Genomic DNA, 19,134 nt, shown 5'->3' on the forward strand with positions numbered 1-19,134 from the left:
CTGAGCTCGAACGTGTCGTATTTTTCTTGTGCCTCTTCTCCGATGGCGTGAAGCAAGATGGCTATTTTCACTTCAGCGGCTTTGTTATTCGATTACGTGGCTAGCAGGTACATACCGAACTTTTTGAACCACTTCTTCCAGTTTTCTGAAATATTCCCACTAAATGAGAGAGGTTCCGGCGGCTTCAGGTTGAGCGAGTGCTGCGCCATGTTTTCCTCGTCACTTTCTCTTCCATCAAGTACTTCGTCGACTGAGCGATTCTCGTCGTTCGTCGATTCTTCAAGGGTACCGTGACGTCTATGGCGTCTTCGAAATCACTAGTAGTGTCGAGTCGAGACTGCACCATGTAATAAATGTACTCTTGTGGTGTTTGATGTACTTTATTTACGGTAAATACTTTATAAATGTGGAGGACGCTTTCGTCGTGCGTTAGGCCTGCAGTCATCTTTCTTTGAGTCTGCTTCCAGGCGTGACCGCTAGGTGGCGTATAAGCTCGATCGTGACAATACACTCTCATCACCCGACGCGACTTGACAATGAGAGCTAAGCGGTTCAAGTCGGATTTAAATATAGCCGAGTGGCGCACATACCTCATGTTTCAAGTACACCGTTATCAAATTGAACGTTGTTTTTCGAGTGAAATACTGCACTGCTTTGTTCTGATTTGGAGTGAGGTTATCGGTTTGTTGTCACTCGTGAGTTTTAAGGTATACATCGCATCACAGTTCACTAACGTGGTGGAAAAACCTGTAGCATTCATGCGAGTTGAACCATTTACACTTTTTACACTTTTCACACTTGGTCTAGATCGAGTGTAAATAGTGTATACGAAAGTGTAACGAAAGTCCAGTGGCATTTGTAAAACGAACAGCGCCATCCGACGTCACGTCCGCTAAAAAGAACGCGCAAGTATACACTCCCCACGAAAGTGTAGAAAGTGTAGCTAACACGAACAAACCTACCTCTGACTGCGTGAAGCTGAACGTGCGTCCAGCTGTGCTTTCGCGATCTGATCTAGTGGCCTAATTCTAGAATCATCGGGGAGCGTCGTACCGACGTCACACTAGGAACCCTTCCATACTTTATTGGCATTCTCATTAGTCGAAAACTTTGCAGCGAGATGCTACGGTAGCATTTCGCTGCTCGTAAAAATCCAGCCTATCATGACCCTGCGTGATCCGTTTGGTCCTCATATTTCGGTTCCCCGATACTTTTCAACTGGCAATGGGTAATTGACGTTTTACATTACTTATATTGTATATTGATATCAGTGTATCATTCAACTTCAGATAGCAGGCTTAAAAGTATCCGCACGTTTGTTGGAAGCGTTGCTTTATCACAATCTGGCATTGTAATCGCCTTAGATGACTTTGTGAAAATTTTCACCAATGTTGTAGACAACCTCCAAAATTTGGAAGAGAGATGTGAAGATGCAGTTTTCAAAGTCTGCGACGCTAGAGAACGTTTTTCAAGAAAATGTGCAGAGGGACTCGACAACTATCTATTTTTGGAAACCAGGCTGGTGGTACATCTTGCTGCTTTATTTGCCAGATTTTGCATGCGCCGCTGCTGTACATAAATATATTCACCTCACAAATTTTGCGATTGGCAAATTTTTCCAGATGAAATCCGTTGTCCTCGAATCGATACCACTGGGCCTAGATTTTGGAATTCCCTCGCATATCGCTGAACAAGTACAAAGAAACTGTGAACAACGTCAGCCAGTTCGTTGCAATTGGAATGACCGTGCTAAACAGTTACAGTGTATGATGGATAAAATAGACGAATTAAAAATTGTACTTAAACAAGTTGAGGACAATAGAAATTTTGAACTGAGTCATCATTTTAGATGAGTTGAGGATTTTCAGTCGTTTTGCGTGACACAGTTGCAATGTTCACTGCGTTTAAAAAAACAAATGCATTCAACGATCGCTCACAAGATATGGAATTGTGAGATGATTTAGATACCTGGAACAATCTGATTGAACAATTAGTACACTTATCTTTTTAGAGAAAGAAGCAAACATTTCATGTTGGGAACAATTTATTAGTAGAAAAATCAAACACGTTGAATAATTTTGAGGATTTACTCATTACGGCCGTTGCTGAAGTAACGTAATGTATTTGAATCTCTTAGCGGACCAGTTTATCGATTTACCGAGAGGATTTCGTGAACTGTACTGATCCAAGCTACCCGACGCAACTATCGTTTGGCCCACGCTTGAACGTAACATTTCCGTTTCACGGAATTCTATCGATATATTCAAATTTTTATATTTACACAGGTATAGCGTAATGTTTCTTAAAAACTGTTACTTTATATTAAGGCAATCCGATACTGTACAACGTGATAGTTTTCCCTTGATTGTCCAATAATTACGAAATATTGCTAATTTTAAGAAATACAAAACCATGCCTTACACAGTTGTGGATACTTTTTGACCATCAGTGAACCATGAAATCCATACCTACTGAATAAGAATTGAATAAAATTCAAACATACGATATTGTCAATTCACCTCCTTCTACAGACTGTACACGTAAATGCCCTTTTATACAGATTTATCGCACTTCCATTGTGCCAAGTACTACCGTATTAATTTCGTATGGTGAAAATATCTAAGACCTCTGTATAATTTGCTCACTTGAAAGCCCGCCTTCTATACTTCTGTTCTTTATATTTGCGCGTTTGCAGTTGCTGAATTACATTTCTAACCATCGTCGATTTATGCTGCTAGGTAAAGTACATGCAGAGCTGCCTGTATTTGCGGATTCCTGGTTCGTCAAAGGTTTCTTCGCATTCCTCACATCAGCATCGCTGATACGTTCGACCACAACTTTCGCACCTCGGGTCATGTCGTGTAATAATTTCCACATGTCTATGTGAACATTGCTCGCTGTGATGTTATTGATACTGGTGTTAATATTGTAATTGTTATTATTGTCGTTGTCATTAATATTCTTATTATTGCCATTCTTATCAGCGTTGCTGATATCGACGTTGTCGATGTCATTATAGCTTTCCATCAAACTTTGACTGTTGCAACGAATAAGATCAGTCCTCTCATCATCAACACTGGATCGGACTGGCAGGACTCCTCCGGTGGCCATGCCTCCACGATTCTCACGTATATCGTAAGGCAAGAAAGTTTCGTAGTCGACCGTGGGACTGATATTGGTGGTTCTTAGGATTTTCAGGTGACTGTCGGGTATTTCAATATTGGTCACAAGGTTCTCCAATCCAAGCAGACTAGAATTTACCAAGCATCTTGAACCCTCTTTTGTTTCAATTTTTTCAGAGTTCTCTAAAACTTCATCCAATTCCATTTTCGTTCTCTGTTCCACCACTTTGACATTGTTCTCATCCTGTTTGATAGTGAACATTAAACCTCCCATGACTAGATCGGTGATATTCAATGACCGTGGATAAATTTGCTGAGATTCCTTTCTCAAACCCTCGATTTCTTGGTCACCTTTGTCCTTGTTTGTGTTACCCGTTACCTGGATATTTGACAACTCGTCCCGCTCTGTACGCGGATGAGCACTGTAGGTGTCCTGCGAATATTCCACACTGTCGTCTGCGGTTACTAATTGTGTGTTATGATACTTTTTAACCTGGCTCTGTATAGTCGTCCGTGTATCTAGCCACTGCATCCCGACTCCACTTATACACTTAGTCGTCGTACCTTCCAATGATTCGTGAACATTTCTAAAGCCGTCAAAATCACTACCTGCGCAAGTCCTCTTGCTAGCACTTACGTCAACAGCCACGATTTCTGTCTTTGTCAGCTCGTTGTTACAGCCTGGATGTCTCGAAAGTCTTGTACGATTGATATTAGCCTCAGCCCATGGAAGAATGGTTTTGTCAGACACGGTCGTTGCAACAGGACTGGATAAGACTGTCGATGATTGAAATACGTTGCTATTTGGGCACCTTAAATCCAGATCACCCTGGGTGATCCTGGGTCCGGATGTCTGATTTGCCATATTGTCCACAATAGAAATAGTTAGAATAAATGCTTGAGGAAAAGCTGCGGCACCTTGTCGATTGCAAAACTTCAGCATCGCAAACATCTTGTCCTGTCGTGTCCAAAACGTGTGTTCTTATAAACGTGGTATAGCAAGTCAAGGAGAAGACTGATTGATGAATATCGATTAACTGTGTCAGAATTTTGTCAAACATGCTTGAACCTTTTTCTACGCATTGGATGGATTCTACTCGTAGAGATTCAACTGGGCATGGCAATGAATAGTAAGATCGGTAAAAAGGATACTGTAAGTTATTGAAAGGTGCACAGTGCTCAGTTCACCTTGACTGGGTTGACTTTTTATGATTCGTCTGATAATTTTCATCAATTCCTCTTTGTAGGGAAATTCTTTCGTATACCTGCAATGGATATGCAACTTGTTACAGATTCGATGGCCGAACGAGTACTTCATATTGGAAACTGTAAGATTTGAGAACCAGCTACACAGAGAATCACAGCTGGTTCAACTCTGGTGAAGTGAATTGAATCTTTGTTTGGTACGGAATGTTTTGAAAACGATGACTTGGCGTGTTACGCAGTCGTTTATCGGTTGCTTGCCGCAATGCGACTAACGCGAACACCTGAAACCAAGCCAAGCGGTTCTCTACCGCTCACGGATGAGGGGCAATCAGTGACCAATAAACGGTACTGTGGTCATTTTCAATTGGCTCTACGCCAGCTGCGAAACTGGCAAAAAGTAATAAATATAGTGTGGCAAAAAGCCGTACAACTGTCGATGAGCTCCCATGCTAGCTTAAATAACCAGGATCGGCATGTACAATGAGAGTTTGACAAACATAGATATTATATGTCAAGGTTCAATTGAAAACCAGTCGACAGTGCTCGAAATACCACGTGAGACGACTTTGTGACATAAATCTGGACAATTTTGAATCTGGCGACGTCTACCTAGCATATCACTGTTTAGATCATTGTGAATAATCACGGTTTTCCGACTACTGAATCGTCCTCAAAGCAGGGAACCGTAAGTGATGATTCTAATGGAGGCAGGCATACTCATTTTGAAAGCACAAGCTCTAATGAAGGATTTCAATCTGGTGAAACAGTGAATTCTTCTACCATATTTTACTACAACAAACGTGGCACACTACAAATTTTTGAATAAAATGTGTATCAGTCTCAAAGGGGGTCGAATGCAGAGCTGAAACTTTCAGGTGTTATTCAACTTGTGCCAAGTTTTACAGATCATAACTTTAAACAATGAACAATTTTTGCGAATTCGAGAATCACTGCACATATACCGGGTCACCCAAGACTATCGCCCCATAGGCAACCGACGTGTTCCTCCTTGAAGTGAAAATCGGCGACTGAAACGGTTTTTACTTTTGTTACGAATTTTTTCATTTGTGAACTAAAGTTGTTTGAAATTATCCGATCTGATAGCATCTGAGCGCTCAGGATAGCAGCCGAGCTCACGACGGTCAAATGACGATTAGCCAGCCCTGTTCTCGTTCTATGCCGAGCCATCAGATGCTACTGGATTGGCCATTTTCAAACGGCTGTAGATCGTAAACGAAAATTTTTTCACGAAGAGTAAATACACGCAAAGTCGCCGATTTTCGCGAGGAATACATATTAGTGACCCATGGGGCGATAACCCTGGGTCACCCTGTACATGCCGCTTGTGTAAAAGTCTTCAGAACTGTTACACTACCTTGTAGGTTCGTTATATTTAAAGGTGAACTTGTATATGTTCTGCTTGTTGGAGAGCCAATACGAGCCAGGAACATTCAAGGTGGGCTGGGCCTGCACTTGACCGGTCCTATCAGACTTGCCAATACCCGATATACGTATTCCAGGCATTCTTTCGATGGTTTCAATTCTCGAAACAAAGGAACCAGTCTGGTCGTTTTTTCACCGTTGACGTTTTCCTCGACTATGAAAGTCAAGAAGTACAGCACCCTTTGCTGAAGACCAAGAATTTTGTTGAGTCGTTAATGGAGCGCCCGAAAAAAAACAAATATTACTAAATAATTGATTCAGAGCAAATTCGCTTCAACGGTAACAAGTTAGTTATTATTCAATATTAACATTGCTTAGCAATAATCAATTCAAAATTGAACACGAAAGATGTGAGGAAATCCAAACTAAAAATTCATCAGAAACGGTAAAATCAAGTATATGAAAACACTAATTAAAAGGAGTAGTATCGACACTAGGTATTTATGGATCTTTATTAATGCCGAACTTGGTAATAGAACAAACGGGAAATATGACACGGACCGGATACTTAGCGAGAGCAATCCGAAAATAATTCAGTGCGTAGTAATAGCTAAGATAACAGGCACAACATTTTGTAATGTTGCAGGATTATTGAGAAATAAAATTGAGCTACCCATTGAACAAACGGGAAATATGACACGGACCGGATACTTAGCGAGAGCAATCCGAAAATAATTCAGTGCGTAGTAATAGCTAAGATAACGGGCACAACATTTTGTAATGTTGCAGGATTATTGAGAAATAAAATTGAGCTACCCATTGAACAAACGGGAAATATGACACGGACCGGATACTTAGCGAGAGCAATCCGAAAATAATTCAGTGCGTAGTAATAGCTAAGATAACGGGCACAACATTTTGTAATGTTGCAGGATTATTGAGAAATAAAATTGAGCTACCCATTGGTGCTGAAATAAAACTACTGCTATGAACCCAAAAACAATATTTATCAATCCTACTGATAATAACGAGTCACGAAAAATCATGGACGGTATGAAACTGAAAAACGTTGGAATAGATAAAATTAATACTCAGGCTGTCGAACCCATCTCTGACTATATATTAAAACCAGTGGTACATATTTTTAATTTACGTATGGAGAGATCCAGGTGGCCTAAAGTACTGGAATAGTCTGAATTGAAATCTGTAACTATGTGAATCTGGTAGTAAAGACTGCGTCCAATTACAAATATGCCCGTGTCACTAGTATCCAATATTGCAATAATATTCGAAAAATTAATATATAATAGAATTTCTCTAGGACTTCAGCAAATAAATAAATAAATAATTACATGGATAATAAAATCAATTAAATTAAATAAAAACACCATTAGTCGAGGGCTACTTCTTCGACGATCCTATCGATATATATTTTTTTACACAAATCAAAAGCGTAAGGAAATTAGTGGCAAAAGGATGGAAGGAATCGAACATCAAGTGCATGATGGTACGTGAACCCACCCCGGATATAACCTCGTTGATGAAGACGTCCTTGACAGTGGTCCAAGGTAGATATTGACTGGAGTTGAAGCCGGAAAATATTTTTCTACTATTTATTTGTACTCCCACCGACTCTACTACCAACAGTGTATCTGAAATTATGAAATTAATTATTCTTTATTTTCGAGTAAGTACTATACTTTCCAAATACGGCAAAAGATCGTGGTTCTTTATTATAGATTATTGTGATCATCGTCGGTCGGTGGCATAAAATAAAACGCTGTGGTTAACCCTGCTACGGAGCGAATCTACACGTGACACATTGAAATTGCCAAATATTCGGATGTCCCCGATGATCTGGAAAAAATTCTAGACCCTGAAGAACGTTTCAAGGCGTGCGGAATTTGTCAACAAGTGGTATTTTTTGGAGACTTACTCTGTAAGCATGATAGAGACAGGCATTGCAGTTTGTACCGCATGTGTGATTTGTCATAGCAACGGTACACGATAATTTATAAAGACCTTTGCGATGGCGTAACAGCAGTTGAACCTAATTTAAATTCTGTTTCGCCACTTTGGCGTGGCTAGAATAATTGCTTGGAGACTCTGTTTAGTTCTGAGAATTTCGAAATTAGTGAACATTTGGCGTGACCAAAAGATCACGAGCACACCGTATGGGTGCACTCTGTGGGGCGAATAGCCGCTTGTATAGAATAAAAAGCTGCCAAGCTAAGGAGCGTTTGGACGAAATTAGGTTTACTAACCAAAATCAATGGAGGTGGTGATGTGCCTGCAATGGAGGGTCAAAGCAACGACTGAGAGGCTGACTATGGTCAGGCTGTCGCTCAGTTTGCCTAGAAACAGTGTCAAGCAGAAAAACAACAGGTTAAGCTGTATCCTGTGTAGACTGTCGTTGCGTAGCGTGAACTCTATCACTTTGTTGTTTCTCCAAGTCCTGGACTCGCTGAGAGTTATTTCGTTACCGTCTACACCCCCGTAACGACGTACGTCGGCTTCCTCGGGTGACGAGGGCGACATAAATAGACACCGCGATATCTTGTTCAGCGGACAACCACAAATCGAATTGCAAGTATACCGAGTGTACCCCTCACCGACAGCTGCTTCAGCTCGGTCCGACCTTCCTGGTTGGTTGATCCAACGAGACTCAACCGACGCGCGGCGCACGGGCCTTCCTGGCGCCGTGAGCCTGATACACGGGAGTGACGAGTCTCCTATGATGCGCCGGCGCCTTCCTTGCGTTGCGTCACGGTCATTATGCATGCCGTACGTACGGATGCGTGGTCCAGCGTGGCCGTGCGACCGATCCGTGCATAGGTATAATGAATTACACAAGCATCGTCCCGCGTACTGTACGCATGCTGCACGCATCCCTGCGTGTGTACATACATGCATACCTACATGACGAACAGAGCGGCCATGGTTACGGGTATTATTGAGACAGGCGAAAGGGCGCCGAGATAATGGCAGCGCCCTATGTTTACCGAAATACCGGTTCCATTATGGATACACCCCTGAGCGCCCGTGACAGTGTGCAATATACTGCAATTTGTAATCGGTCAGCGTTGACGTCTAATAACTCGATCCGTTATGCTCGTGAATATGTTTTTTCCACGCTAGCTCTCGTAATTTCATACCTACAGCGACCGTTGGAATAAAGATATTTTTTCATCTCGACTATTGATATTTATTGAGGGAACAAGATTTGATCATGAATAATCCGGGACAAAATTTGGTTACCACATATGTATGCAAGAGCGGAAGAGAATACATCGTCAAGATGAGGGTCGTCGGCTTAGGAGGAGAATCGTCGACATCGCGGCGCAACTTGGACATTACCGTCACCGACAAACACACTGCCGAGAAATGGCAGTCCTCGTACGACGTCGCCTGTCTGTCCGCAGTCTTATTTAACCTTGACTCCTCTACTAATACAACTCATATTTTCAAACCATTACATTAATCGATCAACATCTACTTACCTATTTTACACGACTCTCTTTAGATAGCCTCGATCATTGACTAATTATACAAGCACCGTGTGTACTCAGATCTCAATACCAATTTTTTTTTTAATACCAGATTGGTACGTTCACCCTTGAATGATCATCTTGTTTCGGCAGATATCGAGAATCTCACCCAGAAAACAGGAAATTACAAACAATTCGATATATTCGTAGCCATGCTGCAGTCTGGTTTGTTAAAAGTAATAATTCAATGAACTTTTGTCAAGCACAATCCAGTCCGGTTTTCATCCGAGTTTCCCTTACGACTAGCAACCAATTGCCAAGTTCTTTGCAGACAAGCGACTGTGTCTCCCTCGACCTGCTAACTTTTGACGATCTAGAGCTGTTGCGCTGCCGTAGGACCGAAGTTGGGTCAGATTATTCGTTGGTCGGTGCCAAGATGAGCAACAGGCGATATTTGATTATTACTTACAACGTGGAGTTTGACAGGTGAGCCATGCCTGGGAGGCTTGATTGGCAGATGCGGCTGCGTGGATGAGATTACGGCAAACACAATTGAGTAAGATAGGTGGCAGGAAATCCGCCAGAGACATGTATACATAAGGGCGGATTAGCCATTTTCCAATACAGACACCGTCTTGCTGAAGCAAGCCTCCCATGACGCGACATGATTTTCTGTATCTTTCCATCCTATCTCGATCGTTCGTCCGTTAAGAATCCATTATCCATTGCCATTGGAGTATTGCGGCCTACCTGACACCGCCGTTCTACAGTCAACGATAAGAAGGCTAGAAGCTGAATTGGAGAGACTCAGGTCAGCTGGGGGTGGAATTGAGAATCTTTGTAAGAAACTTGAACTGCTAACAGCAGCCAACAAGAAACTTGTCGAAGAAAACCACAGATTGTCTAATGGCGGTAAGGCCTTCTTCTTTGCTTGGGGCGGTTTCTTTCGATTGTATACCTATAACAAGAATGAAGTTACATTCTGTTCTTGTTCTTACAAGCATGTGAAGTAAAATTGACACATCAATTGCGATTGATCGGCAACGCTGGCACCCTTGTAACGTGTCAGACTTGCACTGTATCTGAGTACTCCTCAGGTCGAGGAATTCATCGTTTACTCGGAGCTGTTAAATCCTTGGAACGGTCGGTGGCTGAAGAGCGGGCATCATTTCGTTCTCGAATACAAAAACTGCGTACTGAGAATTCCATTTTGGTGGCAAAGCTGCACCGCTCAAGCGAAGCTGTCGATAGAAAGCCCCGACGATCCAGTCCGCTAACGCTTCCATTCCAAAGCAGATGTTTAATGGGTAGAAGACGTAAGAGCCGATCAGCACTGGGTCGTGGTCGATCAAAGTCGGCAAGTTCCTCGCCAGGTATCACCCGAACTAATAGCTAGGCACTTTAGGCCCACCTGTTGATACCGTATAATTTCAGGAAAGCTACATGCAGCACTTGTGTCTGCTTTTTGTCATTCTGAAGTGAAAACTTTCTATACAGCTTCTCAGATCTTCTCGCTGCTCCTTATGTATAAACTGTATTTAACCGAAAGTTCTCGCCGATAGGCAGCTCCTCTGTCGACTCGATCAAGTCTATAGGGTCCCCTCGCCAAGGAGTTGTAGGATGTCGTCGGTTGAAGACGAAAGGTTTTTATTACCTTTTGACGATACTGCGAATTACGCGTCATTTGCTAATAAGTTGTTCATTTCAGAAATAGACTTTGGAAATTTGGAGTCTCGAATTCACAAATTGCAGAAGATGCTCAAGGATGGAATCAACATTAATTAAACTATTCCGACTGTATACTTCAACGATTGGAAACAGGTAGATTCAGAGGCATATTTCCAGGCACGCACACATACGTTATATATGTATACCTGCGGGCATGTACATCTATACATATAGATATATATTTATTGATATTATAAACACAAGTGTACGCGGTTTCCTCAAAGTTTTTTATGTCATACTATATACAAGGGTGGGAACAAGAATGCAGAAGGGAAAGTCCAATCAGAGTCTGTCGGGTCATTAAAAAATAAACTAGAAATTAACTTAGCTTTTCTCTTCTGACATCATTTTCAAAGTAAACGATAGCACGATCAACCAATGATTGACTGTGTTCAACATTTCCCTTGTTTAGACTGTCCGTCCTGTTGTTACTCTTATCATCTGTTGCACAGTGCTTTTCTTGAACTGCTTCTGGTTCACTATCGCCAGAGCTTTTCACGTCATATCCCGTATCTCTGGGTAATGTAATTTTTGCACGGCTTGCTAACTGACTCACAACGCTCTCCAATCGGCGAATTTCGACCTCTTGACGCAATGTTGTACCATACAACGATTCTATATCGTTAGTAAATTGTTGAATCTGGGCCAAGCGTACTTCCTCTTTTTTTGCCTCTTTTGCTGCCTGCCGAGAATACTCCAACATGATACAACCACCGGCAATGCTGAAAATGATCACCTCCCCCATCAGGTTGGCCCCCAGCTCAATAGCCATTGCTTCGTTCAACTTTGCTACCTTGGTTGGCTTACCAAGATTCATAAGATACATCTTTCCCTTGACCTCCGCCCAATGGTAAACTGCAATTGATATACAAAAATAGGTGAGAAAGTAAACCCAAGTGGTTAGACATTACCGAATGCAACTTTAGATACATGGTGGTAATTTTACTGAAAATCGTCAAACTTGGTCCACTGGTGATAATGTTATGTATGAGCTATAAATACCCTATCACTGCTCCTGATGTAGAAAAAAAAGTGCCTGTCGAGTGAAATTGTCGACAACTAAAGTAATCTCAGATTTCGTTTGATAATAATTTATTACATCTCAAGTGATGACATACACTGAGCAGGTGGTATGATGAAGTAAGTTCTGAAAACCGGATGATTTTTTGCCTGATTGACAAACATTTGGGCCAGTGGTTTGCTGATCTGTTTGATCAGCAGCATGCCCAGTTTAAGGGCTGGAAATACCCCGACGACCATAATCACACCGACTTTGTTCAACGCCCCGGGACTTGTGAATTCTATTAATTTAATGTATATTATTAATATCGTTTATCGCTACGTATAAACGATCGGCCGATTTGTCTAACTCAAGCTTGGAGAAGTAAAATGGATCGCTAAATACGCCTGCTGATATGCGGCAGCGGGGAAAGTGAAAAAAAATAAATACAGCCAGAACCTAACAGCAAGGCACGACGATTCGTCGGCTGCTGCTACTGCGATGATAAATGGCTTGTCGACTTACGTCAACACTACCCTTTGCCAAAGAAAATTTAGTCCCACAGAAGCGCACGGCCTGCAGGCTATTTTATGAAGCAGAAAAAGTTGCGGTGCTCAAACGAGCTGTCACACCAACATCTAGGTGTCGCTAGCAACGTTTTGCTCGTGTGGCTCACGTATGTAGTATGCATGTAACAAAAAATTTGCTACCATCCTTTCAAACACGGATTAATAGGAAGGAGACAACACTCAAGCACGGCACGGCTCAAAAGTTGGTCCAGCCTTTGTGGCAACGTTATGAGGAATTGTCAGGCAAGGTCCCTATATTATACAGGTCAAGACACGGCGTGGGCAAAAAAATTAGTGAGAATGCGCCAAAAGTTTCGTATGACAATGGATGCTTTCGATTTAGAGCACAATATGACACGGTGTAGACATTTCTGGTCTATTCCTATGCCCGGATTGGCCGCTTACAATGGAAGTTTGTATACTGTGTCACACTGTGCTCTAAATGGAAAGCACCCGGTGTGGTTCTGATTCCTGACCTGTCACAATGATTAACCACAAAATATATATGTACGTGCTTCTATTTATTTCGCAAACGTCAGGACACTTTACACCCGTATTCATAGTCCTTCCTTGAGGAACAAGGATTCCTTGTCCTCATTTCACGTTTCATAGACCTTCCTCGACAGAATGAGGAGCCTTATTGGCCTCCTTCTTTCAAGGCAGGTCTCGAGCTTCCTTGAGGAAACCTTTGGCACTGCGATTGGCTGTTTCGTTTCATGTAGCCAACGCTTGCGCTCGGCGTCTATGCACTTATGACCCGTATGACGCGGATCACAGCCAGTCTACAGGTTAACTTCTTTGAGGTTAAACACTCTCTCATCAACCGACGCGACTTGACAATGAGAGCCAAGTGGTTTAAGTTAGATTTAAATATAGCCGAGTGGCGCTTCGATCAGCAGTTTTACCACCATAAGCAATCTCATATCCCTAAACATGTCTTCCTTCTGGAAGGGAGAGCCAAGTTGTGACTATGAAACGAGGACGCCTCTGAGATTCAAGGAAGCCTTCATCAAGGCGTCCTTTATCCTTGAAATAAGGAGTTACTATGAATACGAGTGTATGGGCGCAACTCGTTAATGCTTAAACTCAAAAAATCGAGCAAGATTGGTCAAAACTGGTTAATGCAGTAATGTCAAGTAAACCCCGGTGGAAAACGCTATAAGATACTTTTGGGCGAACGCGCCTAGAAATTTTTGCCCGCGTTATAGTCAGAAAAACTGGAACACGCCTGTCTTGACCTGGTATAATCTAGGGACCTTGTCAGGGTGCGATTTAGACGCCTGTATATATATACCCGTATTCATAGGGTACGTTCCACTAAACGCCCGCAACGATTGTAACACCCTCTGTATCGTTCCACCTATGGCTCGTGGTCGTCGCGAGCGATCGTTCGACGTCATAGATGACGTCACTGTTCGCGACCACATCGCGCCCACATCGCCCACAAAATATTGGTGGGTCAGAGTGGGCTCTCACCAAAACGTGGCGGGAATTCGAAAAAAAAACAACAATGGCGACGATACAAATAACTTTGTATAATCCTGAAACTGACATTGCAGTGGAAGTGAAAGTGTTAGTGGAGGATGCGAGGCGTGCCGAAAATGGTTAGTGGCCCCTTAATTTTGAAGATAAAAAATAATTTTCAATCGAATAACTTTGGTTTGGGAAAAAATTGCGTTTTTCTTATCCCAAACTCAAATAGAACTTTTTGTTGTGTGCGTCATTTTATTTGTTGAAAAAAATGGAACTCATCATATTTTCTAAATATCAATATAAATAATTATTTGAGATATTGTTTCATTCAATTCCAATTATTTCTTGCGATAGATGTGTTCATGAACAGTCATGTATTTTCATCGTTTCTAATACATTTTCTAACGAACTGAGTTTTTTTATTCCACATTTACACTTTGCAACGGCACTAATGAATAGTGCATTACAAGAAAAGGCCGCAACGGTTGTGGAATTGCAGCAGGAAGATGCTGAAAATACTGATAGTGGTCATTATTTCTCATTCGTTTCATCAAAAACGCAACTATAAATTCACGCGAATCCATGCGAACTATTTACGCACAACCCCCACAGCTGCGCGTTTCCACTATGCCGCCATATTGTGAGCACACAGCGCTCAAATATGCGTTCCACCTATAACATTTGCCTACAACGCCCGCGGCGTTTTTACGTTAGTGGAACGACAATTTCAGCGGTCGTGGTCGATGGCGTTGCGGGCGTTTAGTGGAACGTACCCATAGTCTCTCCTTATTTCAAGGATAAAGGACGCCTTGATGAAGGCTTCCTTGAATCTCAGAGGCGTCCTCGTTTCATAGGGGGTATGTTCCGATATACACTGCGAGCACTGTAAGGTGTGTCGTCAATTTAGTATACTGCGAAGCCGTTCCTTTATAGTTAGCTATACTGTGCTCGCAGTATATAGTGCTCGCAGTGTATATCGGAACATACCCTATGTCGGAACGTACCCTAAACCACTGCTGCTTTTTACTGCTCGTGAAATAGCACCCTTACGCTGCTTTTTCACGTGCAGCAAACAACCGAATGCGGCAGCTGCTAAAATTTTCTGATTGGTCAATGATTAATGGTGTACATACACACATGGATCTTGCTGTACATACATGCATCAAAATTGCTGCGAAGTAGAAACCCATGGTAGAAACGAACGTACTTTTGTTTGCTGCATACACAACAGAAGCCCCCTCCCCCCCCTGCCATCGCCAACACGTATGTATGCACATATGTACGTAGCAGGCAGCCCCTGTGTCCATTGTCACATGTATTTATTACAGGCGACGCAACGAAGTGGCACGGGAAAGATATTACTAGGCGTTCGTTTATTATCACAGATAGTATCGTCAAGTGAATTACGGTGGAGTATGTTGCACGGCGCGTATCATCAGTAGTGATGTACTTCAGGATTTCACGGATGGTGGCAACAATCACCAGATATGAACACGTTGGGATACAAGTACGTCGGTTTTGGGAACAAGATCGCAAATCAGGTTATCCGCGAGTCGCAGCAAAAAGCTCATCCGAAAAACGAAACGACCTCTGGCACATTCGTAATGGCTTTCGTATACTCGGGGACGAGTTTAAACTCTTCAAACGTGAGGTAATTGAACACTTGGAAAGTGATCCGTTGTTGATATATCGAAAGGACGAAATTGACCTCGCTTGGCGGTTCAACGGTGACAAAAAGTCACTCGACCAATGGTTTGTCACCGCCGATAGTGACTATGAGGAAGGTTACTCAAATTGCAGGTGATTATGAGAAATTTGCATTCAGGCCCACGATTCGTGAAACAAGGACCCCAAATATTGCAGCCTAGTTTCATGAATCCGGCACCAAATCGCATAAATATCCAAACTATAACCACTGCAGTACAGTTACGACACGTTGGAATGCTATTCCTCGCCACGAGAAAATCCTTTGAGAATTTCAATAACGATTTTTTTTCGCTTCTCCTATCCATGCGAAGCCTGCAATTGACCAAGTCTGGCAGAGGGCTGTTTTCTGGATACTTGGACAAACGTGTACCAAAAACAGGAAACATCAAAAAGGCAGGATATTGCAACATTAATACTCTACGTGCTCGCAAGTCCTTCAAACGAGAAGGTTACTATGACTGGCATCCCTATAATCATCTGGTAATGCGGGTTAGAGGGGACGGTAGATCCTACATGCTCAACATATCGACAGCTGGATACTTTGATATAACTTGGAATGATGTCTATCACTATGCACTCTACACAAGAGGTGGACCTTACTGGCAGTATGTGAAAATACCTTTTTCAAAATTCTTCATGGCCAGCAAAGGAAGAATCCAAGACCACCAAGAGCCATTACCCCTGCACAATGTAGTTAGCTTCGGAATTACCGCAGCTGACAAGGTGACGGGGCCGTTTAACTTGGAAATTGACTACATCGGATTGTTATTTGATCCAAGTCATAAGGAAGAATGTGCGTATGAAATGTACAAAACTGACGACTACATCGCCGGATATTGATGTAGTTGCACAGACATTAATCTGTTTTTCCTCCATTTCAACAGCTCAGAAATTTCTGTTTGTAATTATAATTCTCCGTGGAGGAAATCAAATTGTAGCCAGGTTCACGTAGGATAATAAAAAATCTCATAAACATATACGACTCTGAATGGATAGACCATTCAATATCTTCTCTCCCTGCTAAGAAGTAACTGTCTCTGCTGAATTTTCTTCATACAGGGTACTAAAAAATGTAAATCGTACAAAACCTAATCATTCATGTCTTCACCGAAATTTAATTATTAGTTGAACTAACGTTCCACGGGCGTTCATCAAGACACCTGCCGGTAAGCCAGGTCCGTTGTTCGTAGTCCAATTGCACGTTACTACCATCACGGCACAGGGTTGCCGGTTCAGTTCGGATATCACAGCTTTTATTAGAATGCCTATCCAGCCATTAGAAAATGTCCAGCTTAGCTATCTCATCCCTTAGGTATAACATCAAACAGAAAATGACAGGAAGAAAACGACTTTCATGTCACCTGCTGGGTCGATTCGGCGTCAAATTTATGCAGTAGAATGTGATTGGTACAATTGATATTACATCCGGTTATACCGTGATCGATTTCGTCAATAGGAAAGCGGACGAAGATTGACTTGGATCTCAACCAGTTTAGTTACTATCCACCTGTAAACATGGCTGTAACTGTTATACACTTTATTGTGACAAATGGGAACGTAACAAACTAGCGAGAATAGAATTTGCATCAATCGTTGTACCAGGATACTATTACTGTAGTGTCCAGATCGAATATCAATCAGTTGATGATGACTTACACATTGACTGCTGATGAGCCATTGAGCCGGCAGTCAGACTGTGGTTCACAGATACGCTTCTCACATGCGGAATGCACAGAATGATTGCAAATTTGGTCTTTGTGATGTGGTTACGCTCGAGTCAACTGGTAGTGTCATGAAGGTGATGATGGAGGGTTGATCTTCCTCTTACGAAGAAACTTGTACGTATCTTTTGATACCAGGTAACTGAGGCCTCCAGCTAGGGTTGTGACGGCTGTCAGGTAGCAAAGGCCTTGCAACAGAGGGTGATCAATGAAATGAAAAACTGGAGCAGCTAAGGTACTACCGACCAGGCACAATTGTACTCCGGTATTTAGTTTGCTAGCCAACGTCGGCGCTAGCTGCACTGAGGCGTACGTTGGGTCAAAATATTTCGCCAAAGTTCTCTGTAAGTAACGCAAAATATCGTCATTCACCAAATACTTGTAATAATTGATATTGCTTGGAGAATACATGTCATTGCTATTCGGTAAGCAGCAAAATTGTTTCGGTTCATTCTGGGAAGATGCGAGTTGCGGTGAGAAAAGTTGAGTATTGGGTATTGACTTACGGGCATAGGCAGTGATCGATATCTGATGAAAGAGGCACCGATTACCAAAAGGATATCTCTGGCAACGACTAAGTAGGTCAGTTGCGCGGGAATAAGTCCGGTCCAGGTAAGAGACAGGAAGAGCGTGCCTATCAGTAACTTGTCTGCTATGGGATCCAAAAAACTTCCCAACTTTGATGCTTGAGATGCCCAAGTTCGAGCTATCCATCCATCGGCCAAATCTGTAACTCCTGCTATTCCAAGCAGCCAGAGCGCAACCTAAGAAGTCAGGACCAACCACTGATTGGAAGTGTTGTATTCAAACGGAATTACTTTGCGGTTATAGAATGAATCGAGTAAAGGTAAAAAATCACCTGGTAATCTTGGGATACAATCAGGTATCCCAGGTATGGCGATGTCAATATACGACCTATGCAAAGAAAGTTTGGTATCGTCCAGATGTTTTCCCGTTCTATAACTTCTTCCATTCGTTCCTTTGTAAGACGTATGTCGCGTATTAGACGCTCTCGCAACACTGTGCGGGATAGAGTTTGCCGTTTGGCAGATAAACGATTGCCATTTGATTTTTCTACATTGCCGTGATAGATTCGATTTCCGCATAGCTTCTTGCATTTCTCGAGAAGGCATCGCTCCAGTGGTGCAAGACAATATCTATTTCTCACCAACATAAATTGGGTCATCCTTGTTACATTTGTAGATGAGTTTAGTTCCGATTATTGTTGTTCGTGTAGGTTAGTCCTAGAATGTGACGAACCATCAAAATGTATTCTGAATAAACTATACTAATAGGGCAGTAAGTTATTGATGGGACTGCTTAGGTTAAGGAGAGATCGAATGACGCTTGTTTCATTATACAGATTCAGATTTAACAAATATTGAATTTTGCACCCAATGATCGACACAACCACCTACGTATGTACCATCATGTGATAAATTATTCCTATTTTTTGGTTTGTTCTTACTAGGGAAGCGTGCCAACGCCGCCAACTAAAGTATAGCGTTCGGGTATCATACATACTTGGCTGTACATTTTGGTATAATACGGTAAGATCAATAGCATGACCGACATGACCGCTGATTACACATCGTTGACGAAACACTAGCCATGAGTCAATTTCCGTAATATGGAGCAATTGTACAAAGTTCTGTAATAATCGTTCAAGACTTTCGTTCTATCGAATTACATATAGCCAGTTGCCGGTCTTGTTACACTGCAGTTGCGTAGGCGTAA

At 42.2% G+C, this 19,134-nt stretch overlaps 6 protein-coding genes across 17 annotated transcripts; 3 read left to right on the top strand and 3 right to left on the bottom strand.

Annotated features, from left to right (window-relative positions):
* Window positions 1-949: 949 nt before the first annotated feature.
* LOC124308628 (uncharacterized) lies at window positions 950-2,424 on the top strand. The gene is made up of 3 exons (XM_046771498.1): window positions 950-1,228; window positions 1,398-1,525; window positions 1,623-2,424. Exons 1-3 carry the CDS (start codon window positions 1,225-1,227, stop codon window positions 1,851-1,853), a joined length of 363 nt encoding a protein of 120 aa, XP_046627454.1. The 5' UTR covers window positions 950-1,224; the 3' UTR covers window positions 1,854-2,424.
* Window positions 2,027-8,408, bottom strand: LOC124308627 (TNF receptor-associated factor family protein DDB_G0272098-like). 4 transcript variants are annotated; one of them, XM_046771495.1, is made up of 6 exons: window positions 7,976-8,408; window positions 7,233-7,363; window positions 5,704-5,956; window positions 4,275-4,387; window positions 3,198-4,103; window positions 2,027-3,155 (listed from the first exon to the last, which is right to left on the bottom strand). In XM_046771495.1, the coding sequence occupies exons 3-6, from the start codon at window positions 5,850-5,852 to the stop codon at window positions 2,704-2,706; spliced, it is 1,620 nt and encodes a 539-aa protein (XP_046627451.1). In that variant the 5' UTR covers window positions 5,853-5,956; window positions 7,233-7,363; window positions 7,976-8,408; the 3' UTR covers window positions 2,027-2,703. The 4 variants fall into 4 exon arrangements, with proteins under 4 accessions (XP_046627451.1, XP_046627449.1, XP_046627450.1 ...); XM_046771493.1 differs by having other exon boundaries at window positions 2,027-4,103; XM_046771494.1 differs by lacking the exon at window positions 7,976-8,408 and adding an exon at window positions 7,648-7,966 and having other exon boundaries at window positions 2,027-4,103.
* A 236-nt stretch (window positions 8,409-8,644) lies between these two features.
* On the top strand, window positions 8,645-10,984 carry LOC124308828 (centrosomal protein CCDC61-like). 3 transcript variants are annotated; one of them, XR_006909111.1, is made up of 7 exons: window positions 8,645-9,125; window positions 9,312-9,435; window positions 9,531-9,685; window positions 9,912-10,111; window positions 10,297-10,572; window positions 10,634-10,842; window positions 10,908-10,963. XR_006909111.1 is itself a non-coding variant. In XM_046771959.1 (7 exons), the coding sequence occupies exons 1-7, from the start codon at window positions 8,941-8,943 to the stop codon at window positions 10,982-10,984; spliced, it is 1,098 nt and encodes a 365-aa protein (XP_046627915.1). In that variant the 5' UTR covers window positions 8,645-8,940. The 3 variants fall into 3 exon arrangements, 2 of the variants coding, with proteins under 2 accessions (XP_046627915.1, XP_046627916.1); XM_046771959.1 differs by having other exon boundaries at window positions 10,762-10,842; window positions 10,908-10,984; XM_046771960.1 differs by having other exon boundaries at window positions 8,645-9,121; window positions 9,353-9,435; window positions 10,762-10,842; window positions 10,908-10,984.
* Window positions 10,985-11,095: 111 nt separating this feature from the next.
* On the bottom strand, window positions 11,096-12,446 carry LOC124308829 (putative OPA3-like protein CG13603). The gene is made up of 2 exons (XM_046771961.1): window positions 12,046-12,446; window positions 11,096-11,782 (listed from the first exon to the last, which is right to left on the bottom strand). Exons 1-2 carry the CDS (start codon window positions 12,185-12,187, stop codon window positions 11,247-11,249), a joined length of 678 nt encoding a protein of 225 aa, XP_046627917.1. The 5' UTR covers window positions 12,188-12,446; the 3' UTR covers window positions 11,096-11,246.
* A 2,777-nt stretch (window positions 12,447-15,223) lies between these two features.
* Window positions 15,224-16,653, top strand: LOC124309195 (complex I intermediate-associated protein 30, mitochondrial). 2 transcript variants are annotated; one of them, XM_046772579.1, is made up of 2 exons: window positions 15,224-15,620; window positions 15,988-16,653. In XM_046772579.1, exons 1-2 carry the CDS (start codon window positions 15,457-15,459, stop codon window positions 16,514-16,516), a joined length of 693 nt encoding a protein of 230 aa, XP_046628535.1. In that variant the 5' UTR covers window positions 15,224-15,456; the 3' UTR covers window positions 16,517-16,653. The 2 variants fall into 2 exon arrangements, with proteins under 2 accessions (XP_046628535.1, XP_046628534.1); XM_046772578.1 differs by having other exon boundaries at window positions 15,227-15,769.
* A 380-nt stretch (window positions 16,654-17,033) lies between these two features.
* On the bottom strand, window positions 17,034-19,127 carry LOC124309196 (probable cardiolipin synthase (CMP-forming)). Of its 6 annotated transcripts, none has more exons than XR_006909192.1 (4): window positions 18,257-18,809; window positions 17,904-18,161; window positions 17,333-17,739; window positions 17,034-17,183 (listed from the first exon to the last, which is right to left on the bottom strand). XR_006909192.1 is itself a non-coding variant. In XM_046772581.1 (4 exons), the coding sequence occupies exons 2-4, from the start codon at window positions 18,581-18,583 to the stop codon at window positions 17,467-17,469; spliced, it is 858 nt and encodes a 285-aa protein (XP_046628537.1). In that variant the 5' UTR covers window positions 18,584-18,641; window positions 18,922-19,127; the 3' UTR covers window positions 17,199-17,466. The 6 variants fall into 6 exon arrangements, 5 of the variants coding, with proteins under 5 accessions (XP_046628537.1, XP_046628538.1, XP_046628539.1 ...); XM_046772581.1 differs by lacking the exon at window positions 17,034-17,183 and adding an exon at window positions 18,922-19,127 and having other exon boundaries at window positions 17,199-17,739; window positions 18,257-18,641; XM_046772582.1 differs by lacking the exon at window positions 17,034-17,183 and adding an exon at window positions 18,866-19,127 and having other exon boundaries at window positions 17,199-17,739; window positions 18,257-18,641.
* Between the last annotated feature and the right edge of the window lie 7 nt (window positions 19,128-19,134).

The sequence above is a fragment of the Neodiprion virginianus genome, chromosome 7 (assembly GCF_021901495.1).
Source record: "Neodiprion virginianus isolate iyNeoVirg1 chromosome 7, iyNeoVirg1.1, whole genome shotgun sequence".
NCBI lineage: Eukaryota > Metazoa > Arthropoda > Insecta > Hymenoptera > Diprionidae > Neodiprion > Neodiprion virginianus.